General features: G+C 38.8%; 1 protein-coding gene across 1 annotated transcript; it reads left to right on the top strand.

Annotated features, from left to right (window-relative positions):
• Positions 1-132: 132 nt before the first annotated feature.
• Positions 133-10670, top strand: PARL (presenilin associated rhomboid like). The gene is given in 11 exon segments (XM_081008446.1): positions 133-174; positions 176-321; positions 1447-1627; positions 2406-2546; positions 3434-3482; positions 5390-5485; positions 6530-6679; positions 7625-7695; positions 9098-9199; positions 10070-10167; positions 10365-10670. Coding segments are annotated over 11 exon segments (1158 nt in total). The 5' UTR covers positions 133-147; the 3' UTR covers positions 10462-10670.
• The last annotated feature ends 527 nt before the right edge of the window (positions 10671-11197 follow it).

Here is an 11197-nt window from a genome sequence, read left to right as displayed (position 1 = left end):
CATATGTTTTTAAGCTCTCTCAATAGGACGCCGTAATAATTTTTTGCCGGAAGAAAGACCGCCCCAACAGAACGACACTGTAGGCCGCGCCGGCCTTTCCCCGGAAAGGCAGGCAAGGTAACGGTATTTTTGCCTCGGCGCTTGGCTATGACGTCATCCGGCGCCGCCAGCCTGGCCACCCCCCTTTCAAGATGGCGGAAGGAAGCGCCCGCCGACCCGGAAGTGTTATTTTCGGAGGGTGAGGAAAATGGCGTGGAGTTGCTGTGCCCGAGTCTGGGTTAGACAGGAGTTATGGGGTAGTAGTGGAATCCGGACACACAGGTAGGGAATGAAGCGGAGCTGCTACCCATAGGAGGAGGGCGGTGGGGTTCAGAGGAAGGGGCTGGAGGTGGGAGAGGTGGTGTGCTACTGCGGGTATCGAGGAGTTCGCTGCGAGGGTGTGCCTGGGAGAGCGGTGGGGTTGTCACCTTTGCCGCTCAGCGTTTCCAGGATTCTGTTATTTTAAAAAAGAAATCCGGCACCCAGAACGATGGGTAGGATCCAATTCTCTTTCCACCCTCCCTAATCGAGGGCGATGAAGAAGGAAAGACTGTAGTAAAGAAGTGGCTGTGGATGGGGGAAGTACGATGCCTTCAGTCACTGGTCCAGCAGTTACACAGCCTCTCCTTATTCCGACGGATTGGAGAAAGAGAGTTGGGTGTGTCAATGGCACAACGGTGCATTGGTAGACAAATGGACTGAAGTAGCTTCGCAGAGTCTAGTACAAAATGAAAATAAAAGATTTCCTTGGTAGCATGATGATAATAATGACTTATTTGTTAAACTTAAATCCCATCTACCAAATGATGCTTAAGGTGCCTAACAGCAATGATACAAATATAACAACAACAATAATTAATAATAATAATACCCAAAGTGAGAACCATAAACAAAATCATTTATTGTGCTGATATCCAGTCCCATCTGACAAATTATGATTCTGAAACAACAATTTGAAGCTTTTTGACAAGTTTCAATTGGTATTCCTACTGAAATTACAAAACATGGTTTAGGTGTTTCTTTTTTCTCACAAGCTGCTGTTTGGGATAACATCTAGGGATGATTAGGAAAAGGAGAATAAGACAGAAACTGTACTTTGCCTATATAGGCGGAACACAAAGTATCGTTTGGGTTCCTAAACTGCTGTTGGTACAACATCATAGTTTAGTGTTATATCTGAAGTGGCCTAAAACAACCATGTAAGCTGCAAAACAAGTTGACATACAAACTTTGAAAGGTATATTGTGGATAGGCAAATCACAAAAAGATCATAATACTTTGGAGTGGTGAGAAGGTGCTTTTGGTTTCTCTTAATCTGGTATTTCTGAATAAGAAACTGATATTTCCTAACATCTTGGAAACATTTAGAATGAGTCCACTTTGTGTTCCATGTGTATTTACTTTTAGAAATACCCTATATGCACAACAGAGAAATGGATTCAGAAGACCGGCACAGAAGAGTGATCCGCAAACACCAAACCCAAAAACTGGTATTAAGCCACAGAAAAGTAGTTTGTCTCCTCCAGCCTATCAAGAATCTTCCCGTTCAGTGAAAATCCTTGTGAAGCCATTCTTCTTTACAATTGGGGTAATAATTGTTTGATATTGCAGATAATGTGTCACAGTCCGTATGTAATTAACAAAAACTGGTTTGTTTAGTGGTAAGCTACAGAATTTTCATATAGAATAAGGATTATATAGAGGTGGGATTTTGGCAGGCAGACCCATTGCAGCACCATGACAGCTGAAGATATGTTTATCGAATTTTTCTAATCTGTAGAACAATTAAAGTATTGGGATCCATGTCCATATAATGCCTGAGTAAGAAGAACAGGGCTGCCCACATTCCCATCCCTACCCACTGTTTCTATTCTGAACACTGTAGGTCTGAATGGGGCTTCTACCCATGTTCACTTAAATGTGAGTGGAAACATCTGTGTAGTACAAAATCCTGCTTTATCAAGATTCCCATCATGTTCTATTCACTTTAAAGCAAACACAGGTAGATAGTCCTCAAATGTTTTCTCTTCAATCTGAGAAGTTTGAAAACAGATGGTTGGGGCCAGCTTTCGCAGGGATATTGGGAGCAGACCCAGCGTGTGCAGACCCATGTCTCCTGTATATGTAGATAGCTCCTGTTTAGGCATAACACCCAAATTAAAGCATTTAATAGAAGTTGTATTTCCAGTCTAAAGACTCCAAAAGCTATGTAGGGAATAGAGATCAAATATTGGTATTGTAGACCACCATGACTGTAGAGGTCACACCATACAATGAGTTAACAGTCTTCTGGTGCTAATTTGAATGCTTATGGTAACAAATGATCTGAATTATGTGTTACCTGAAACCTTAATTAAATATATTAGTTTTCAGGCTGTGCTTTTGGATCAGCTGCTATTTGGCAATATGAACATCTCAAATCCAAGGTTCAGAACTATTTTGAAGATAGTCGAGCAGACTGGATGGATAAGGTGCGACCACAAAAAGGGATGGACTTCAGAAGGCAGGTATTTTGGGCACTAATTATAATTTTACTATTGAAACTATTGTACATGATGACCGAATTTTTTTCTATTGTGCCTTACCTTGCAAAGCCTTCTGGATATTATCGTACTTTTCTTGACAAATCTCAAGGGAAAAACCCATGAGGAATGAATATATATATATATATCGGTATATGTATGTTTCAATAGTAAGAGAAAAATTATGAATGTTAAAGTTGTGTGACTCAACCATCATGAATAAGATAACATCTTTGGGTTAAAGAAGAATGGCAAGAAATAACATTTTTAATTAGAGATGGTGTTAATTCATTAGCACTTTTTTCATTTATTTGGAAGATTATTTCACAAACTCGAAACATACCAGTTGAATATATCTAATCACAATGTTTAGTTTATGCAATCCAGAGGTAAAATGATATAAAAATATGTATATTTCATTAGGAAAATGCATCACTTAGAAATCAGACATAAAAAGGAACAAATCCTTATTTACTACATGGATATAGTATTTAGATTTGTTACAGATAAGAGTCATCTCTGTACCCACTTTTCTTTATGGCCCTGCCCATCGTTGGCATGCAGCTCCCAAAAGGTTACCCACAAGGGAATGTTGGCCTTAGGTTAAATAAGGTTCCCAGCCTTGGTTTACATTAACTAGAGAGGAGTGCAGTTATCTTTTGAAAATAGGTGTTTGTTACCTATGTGTAATTACAGTTTTCTAAGAAAAGTTTTGGGATAGAATATTCTTCTTTTGTTTTGTAAACTTGATTTCTTCAGTGCTTTTGTGTATCGAAAATACTAAATTGCATATTAATCAGTTTAATATCCATTGTCTTGAGGTACTGTATATATTGGATCAGGCCAGATTAAGACTGCTCATTTTCTTTCAGGTTAACCAGTGGTGGAATAGTCTGAGCAACGGGCAACGTACTGTGTCAGGTTTGTGTTAGCTTACAAGTATTAGACATTCTCAGGAAGAGAAATATGGCAAACAGGTACAGTATGTCACTAGATAGCTATGATAACATGCTTACAAGTTGTTAAACCTAAGGCAGTCTTTTCCACCTATGTGTTTAGTTTGCTCCACTACATAATATATTTTGGCCTAACATTATGTAATATTGCTCCCTAACTTAGAGGGATGCAGTGCAATTTTATGCTCAGATTATTCCTCCTAGAACAAGGATGGAGACCCTGTGGCCTTCCAGTTGTTGTTGGACTCCCAATAGTCCCAGCCTGCATGGCCATAGATGATGAAGGCCAGACATTTCTCACCCCTGTTCTAGAAGGTTGAAGACCCTTGCCTATTGCTTTCTGTAAGACTTTCTCCATGATTATGGCTCTGTCACACAAGATTGTTTCCTGCATAGAAGCTGGCTCTGTTACTAGAAAGTTGTAACAGAATGTCAAAAATAGTTTGATTACTACTTAGTAAATGTTTTAATATAATTATGATACAGTGAAACCTTGGTTTTCGAGCTTCTCGGAAGCCGAACGTTTCAGAACTCGAACGCCAAAAACCCGGAAGTAATTGCTTCCATTTTCAAATGTCAAATGGCTTCTGGGGAGTTTTTTTCTTTTTCTCCATTGACTTCGCTGACTGCCCTTTGCACCTCGGTCATCAAACGCTTCGGAAGTCAAACAGTCTTCAGGAATGGATTACGTTTGACAACCGAGGTTCCAGTGTACTGTGTTATTGGGGACTGAGAAACTGATATTTCATGAAAAATATAGGGTTTACCAAATCAAGATATGGTTTCCAAATGTAAGTGTGTGGTGGTGATTGAACATGTTTTATTTCCACTCTCTATTCTTCATCAGTAAGAAAAAAATTTAAGGGTGGATTACAATTCATTAGTATTTTGTAGGCAACTTTTGAAAAGTCTCATATGAAAGCAAAAATACAAGTAGTCTTTAAAGAATGTTTGAGCACAATTATTTGTGACCTGAATGATTACTGGGTTGCATCCAAGGCATGGGGGGAAAGGAACTGCTTGATGAGCCAAGTCCTTACCTGCAGGTCAACTCTGACAGTGCATTGCTTCAGTCACCTGATGTCACGAGGACCCCAGGTAACCCCTTTTCCTTTGCCCTCATGGTTTGGTTTCAGAACACATGGGCAATGGCACAGCTTTTTGCAAGTGTCAGCAAAGAGCTCATTGTGGATGCTTACAAAGCCCAGTGCAGTTTGATTTCAAATAATCACCATCATCATTAGTGCTTGAGTAGTAGTAATAGTAGTAGTAGTAGTAGTAGTAGTTTATTTGTACCCTTCCCATCTGACTGAGATGCTCCAGCCACTCCGGGCAGCTTCCAACAAATATAAAAACATAATAAAACATCAAACATTAAATACTGCCCTATACAGGGCTACCTTCAGATATCTTCTGGGTTTTGTGAATTGTGTTGGATGGACAGTGCAATTTTGGCTTTGTTTTGTTCCTGAAAATATTCTTTTCAGAAATATATATTTCTAGACTTCTCTTCATCCATCTGGACATGTATGTGGGCATGAATAAAGCTATTCATACAAATACAATAGAACCATGAAACTGCAGCGTTACTAACAAACTAGCAAAGTCAGAGGCAGCAGTAACAACTTTATAAAGCAGAGTAAACATAAACACGTGCAGTGTCTGAGGAAAAAAATATATTTCACCTGGCCCTTGAAGGGTTGTAATGTTGGTGCCAGACATCTCTTTCTGGGGAGGAGAGAAAATCCACTTGAAAATAACTGTTTTGTGGTGCTTGGGTTTACAATAACTTATTTGTGGGTTGTATACGTTATATATTCGAATGCTTTCACTTCTTGTTTTGTCACTACACTTTTCTTGTTAAATCCATAGGCATTATAGCTGCAAACGTCTTTGTATTCTGTTTATGGAGGATACCCTCTTTGCAACGAGTAATGCTTACATATTTCACATCTAATCCAACTTCTCGTAAGTGTGCATTAAAATACATGCAAAATTGTACAAGACTGTGTTTTGTTTTATTTTAGGGCTGTGGATTGACCACCTGATTTAAGGAAATACCAAGCAAATTGGTTTCCACAATACAAATATTTTGGGATGGACAAACTAATGAAACAATTTACCTGCATAAATATTTTTAGTGTCATGTAAATATCTTACAGAAGTAGAATATCTTCTTACTTTGTGATACACTCAGTTCTAAACTAGACAGGGAAAGAAGATGATAGTCAAATATGCTGAAAGAGAATACCAAAGCCTTGAAAAATATGCCAGGCAGATACACCAGCTATAGAAAACACAAAAATGTCTAGGTTTTTCAACACTTCAGAGTAGTTTACTATAAGTTAATCTGTGACAATATATACTAGTTGCAGAAAGATGGGATAAAATTCAGATTCTCAATTAAAATCTTGGTGTTTTCTTTCCTTCATAATTTGTAAAACCTTGCCTAACAGTGCATCAGAAGTGAGGGGAATCTTAGTTAATTGTTTCCTCTATATTCACTTGTCCTATCTGTGACCAATTTTTCAATGTTATGTATGGTGTAATGTTTCATTGTCTTTTGCTGTTGAGGAGTCCCAACTCCAAAAAAGTGGATGATTAAGATTTATTTAGCTACTGTTCATTTTCATCCTTCTCAACTAAATCACTAAACTGTCAAGAAAAAAGTGTTCCATGCTGTATAAACACAAGTTAAATATTTTTATGTGCATACCTAAATCTACGGTGGAGGGAAAGCTGTAAAAGTCAGTGTACAAGTGTGACCTAAGAGGCACACTGCAGGCAAAAATGTTAAGGTAATCTTTTAAAAATTATGATTAAAGAGTGGTGGGCTCTTCTGAGAAGTAAAACCATGTTCAAAAACATAATGCTTAATGATTTTGAAAACCCAATGATGACTATGTTTTTTCTTGCTAGAAGTTCCATTCGAATAGTTCAACTTGTAAACTGTGAATGGAGAGATGAAATGCTAAAGTAGTCTTAACAGCTGTTTTCTTCCTTTTGCCCTAGGAGTTGTGTGCTCTCCCATGTTGCTATCTGCATTTAGTCATTTCTCATTTCTACACATGGCAGCCAACATGTATGTTCTGTGGAGCTTCTCAACCAGTATAGTCTCTCTTCTGGGACGTGAACAATTCATGGCAGCGTACCTTTCTGCAGGTAAGAAGCCTTCCTTGGTTATCTCTTTATGGCAGGCACCCCCAAACTCGGCCCTCCAGATGTTTTGGGACTACAACTCCCATCATCCCTAGCTAAGAGAACCAGTGGTCAAGGATGATGGGAATTGTAGTCCCAAAACATCTGGAGGGCTGAGTTTGGGGATGCCTGATTTATGGGCTCCTAAGATGATATAAAACTTGTCTTTGACTTGCACTGAAGTTGCTTTTATTATGTGTTATGAACATTCTTTGGTCATTGGAGAGAAACTGACATTCATCAATACAACCCTCTTCAAACATGTCTGGATGAAGACTAGTTTAGAAAATTCTAAAATAATTAAATGATGAGCTTCCCAAGCAGTATTCTGTGAGCCAGTATGAGTATTGTCCTAGGCCCAGGATCAAGGGGCCAGCTACTAGGATTGGGTTTTTTGGTCCGTTAACCATGGGCCACCTTTGAGGTGTCACCACCATTTTAATTTAGAGGTCCTTTTAATAGTTGTTTGGGGGTGAATTTTTCACAGAATTAGCTTTCCTAAATTAGGTAGGAGAAGTTACACTTGCTAAAATTTTATAATTCATAGAAATATAGAAGAAGTGCTATTGCATATTAAAATAAATAAAAATAAATAAAAGGTAAATGACTTCTTTCTTGGCTTAGGCATAGATCATGCTTCAGAGCCCCCGAGGAAAAAACCAAGGAGAAGTGAACCACTTCTGAAGCTATTTGTCTCAATGCCATAAATCAGTCCAGCTTTAGAGACTCTATTCTGGATGAACCTGTGTCTGCCTTAAGAATGCATGTTCCTCTGTAGGGCAGTCCATTGTGGTGTGAAAGCCATGGGTTTAATGAAACAAATGAAACTAGGACAGTAAAATAAAAATATTTATATGTTTCATGTCCCTCACTGAATCCGTGCTTCTGACAACATTATTATTTTTCTAGGGGTTTTTTCCACATTTGTGAGTTATTTTTGCAAAACGGTCACAGGAAGATTTGGATCATCGCTTGGAGCAGTAAGTCCTGCTGAGTACAAACCAATCTGTCTGTTGTGAAAGACTGGTTTGGAGCACATTGTTTTCTGTTTTCAGAGTCAAGTTATTTTTGGGGAAAAGCTACAGTGGAGAGTAGGTTAGAAATCTAATGAAATATTTGGGGAGGTGGGGTCGGTCTATAAGCTTCACCCCAGCAAAAGTTACTTAGTTAACTGTTTCCCCCCACTGTTTAGATCCGTGGTTCCCAACGTGGGGCACACCTTTGATTTTTAAGGGGGGCAATTCGATAATGAGTTAGACCAAGTTAATGGCTTTCTCCACATGAACAGGAGTTCACTTTTTGAATAATAAGAATTATATGTCAAGGGGGATGGGGGGGCATCAGGATTTTAGAGATGTTTAGGTGGGGCATGGCCAAAAAACGGTTGGGAACCACTGGGTTAGATCGTTTGTATAATTAAAAAAAGAGAGATGCCTCAGTATCAGTTAAGCTATAAGTAAAATCAGTGATGGTGCCAACTCAAATTTTTATAGTGCTCGTTTTGTCCATTTTCATTTTTGCAGCAATAAGAACTATTTCCAGCTTATCTTCCATTTAAACACTTATTTGGAAACAAGTCCCATGGATTTCAATTAGATTCCTAACTAGCTTTTTAGGATTATAGATTTACTTACTATATTTCTGTAGCCTTATTCTGAATTAAGTCCCAATATCAGTAGGACTTAATTCACAGCAAAACAACTAATTTCCACTGCAGTTTTTATCCCCAAGTACATTTTTACTTGGGGAGTAAGTTTCATAGAACTCATTGGCACTGTCTTCTGAGTAAAACATGAATGAACTTGTCAATATCAGGAATAAATTGGGTATGTTATATCAGATTGTATTGTTTTCACGTTGATACTTTCTATCTTGAATATCAGAAAGATTTATTCACAGACAGGAAATAGTCTATGCTTTCTTAAGGAGAAGGGATTTGCCACGGGCCCCTTCATTGAAATAATTCTTTTAAAATAGCTGTAGTGTTTGGGTGACATTCAACTAAGTTATATGCAGAGCAGACACATTAAGCCCATCAATATCAATTTGTCTATTCTGAATAGAACTTTGTTGGCTATCATCCTTCGTCTTTAGTATTTCTCTTAACTTTTAGGATCTTTGCAGCTGGCATAGCTGAGAACCTGCTGCCTCCATTTCCACATCTTATTGGTAACAGTTAATGGCCATTGTGAACCTAACTGTTTTTGGCAAAAAAATTAACAGTAATTCACTTCTGTTGAACCTCTGGTCAAGATAAGCAGTAATCTTTTCTGACTTCAACAGAAATTCAATTCTAAATTGAATTTTTTTTTGCTTTTGTATTTTGCATTTTTATTGCCAGTTAGCCAATTTTATTTTTTTTAATTTTTGCTTGTATTCTAGTCGGGTGCTATAATGATGGTCCTTGCAGCAGTATGTACGAAGATGCCAGAAGCCAGGCTAGCCATAATATTCCTTCCAATGTTCACATTTACAGCTGGAAATGTAAGTGACTTGAAAGAACTGAAGCAACTTCTCTCCTCTGTTGCTACTTGTTTTTGTCTCATGGGCTTAACTTTTAAAAAGACACAACAGAAAAGGAAAAAGGGGCAAGAAGGGAAAATGAAAACAATAGAACTCAGACACTTATTGCTAAACATTACATAGTGATTCTTATAATGACCATCTACTTCAGGGAGGGGAGGAACTAGGGTTGCCATATTTCAAAAAGTGAAAATCGTGATTTCCAGGAAACAGAACAACTCTGCATCCAGTTTTCCTCTTCTGCAACTAGATGGAATGGCTGCTGTCAGGTGGTGGGTAAGGAGGGTCCCCAAAGGAGCTGTTCTCTCAGCAGAGCTGGTGGAGTAGGTCTTCTAATTTACCAATACAGAACTGAGGCTTGGGAGAGAATTACCGTATTGGCCTGAATACGCATCCACATATAAGCTGCACCTTTAAAATTCAAGGCTTATTTGCAGGTGCGGCCCGCCTCCTGGCACTCCATCCCCAAACTGGCGCCGGGGGAGGCTGCCCGCTGCTGCCCCTTCATTCCTGGGCTGCTTCCTTGGGGAGAGGGGAGCCACGCGGTAAGCTCACAAATATAAGCCACACTTTTTTTCCAAGTTAAAGTGCGGCTTATATTCAGGCCAATATGGTAGATTCTCAAAGTTGCTCAATATATCCATGGTAGAGATGGGGCTTTAACGCAAATCCAGGTACAACCCTCACCCTTGTTCTCATTGACTAGGCATGGCTAAATGGGATTTATGAATGTGGACTAGATTCATTTTATCATTGTTGGAGCTGACATGAAGGCAATGTTGCTGTTGTGTGTGTTTTTTGCCAATGCTGTACTTGTTTACTGATTTCTAGGCTTTAAAAGCCATTATTGCACTGGACACGGCCGGACTTATTTTGGGTTGGAAGTTTTTTGACCATGCTGCACACGTTGGAGGGGCTCTCTTTGGCATGTAAGTTTTTGTACTGTGCTAGTACTATGAAAGTGATGCTTCAGTGTGTTGTAGTTTGTTTGTCTTTTATTTATTTAAAATAGCCCTGTAAAATTTCTACTGAGAAGTGTTTTTGGCTCAGATGGCTTTATGACGTATACCTATAATGTGTTCTGTGAAAGAATTTCAGTTGAAGTTATGTGTTTGTTGCTTTTTAGGTGGTATGTAACGTACGGGCATAATCTAATATGGAAGAATAGAGAACCGGTGGTGAAGGCATGGCACACAATAAGGACTTGGAGACCAAATAAATGAGGTGGGGCTCGCAATTGGCGCTTTGTAGAAACTTGTACAGAAATGCCGTGCTGCTTTGAAGACTGGAAAGTGGATTGGTTGTTACATTACTTACACAGTAATGGGATCTTCAGTTCTAAATGTGGTAACCCACGCTCAAAAATAAATGCATTTATTGATAAACACATAACCAAATAGAAAACAATAAAGATTTGTATCTCATTGCTTTATTAAGGGAGTCTGTATTATTTCCTCTGGCTACGTTGGAGCAAAAATAACATTTGATCAGTTGCCTGATAGCTTCTCATTTAGAAATAAATTATATTAAGATGCCAACAGTTCTAGTAAGAGCCGGATACTACAGAGCTCTGGTTAAGAAACTGCTTCATCATTCTCCTTGTCTTAATCTGCAATGATGTTTGATATTATTAGGCATATATATATATATATATTTATGCACACACAGAGCTGTGCTCTACAACTAAGCTATGGCCTCTTTCAAATATGTAGGCTAGGGAGGAGTAGTACAAATGCATTTGCTGCAGGACGTCTGGACTGTGAATGGAAGGGCATGCACAGTGGACTGCTCCAGGCAAGTCCCTTACTCAAAAAAAAGAAACCCCACAATATGGGGGCTGGCACCATTTGCCAGTAGTATTCATTAAGACTACAGAGATGACTTAGCTAGACCAGAATAGAAACCAACCTCTTTCTCTCTCCTTCCCCTGCTTGTTAAAAGGAAAGGCAGCCTGTTCCA

Source organism: Podarcis pityusensis (genome assembly GCF_964106645.2).
Source record: "Podarcis pityusensis genome assembly, chromosome: 5".
NCBI lineage: Eukaryota > Metazoa > Chordata > Lepidosauria > Squamata > Lacertidae > Podarcis > Podarcis pityusensis.
This window is presented reverse-complemented; position numbering and strand designations above follow the sequence as displayed.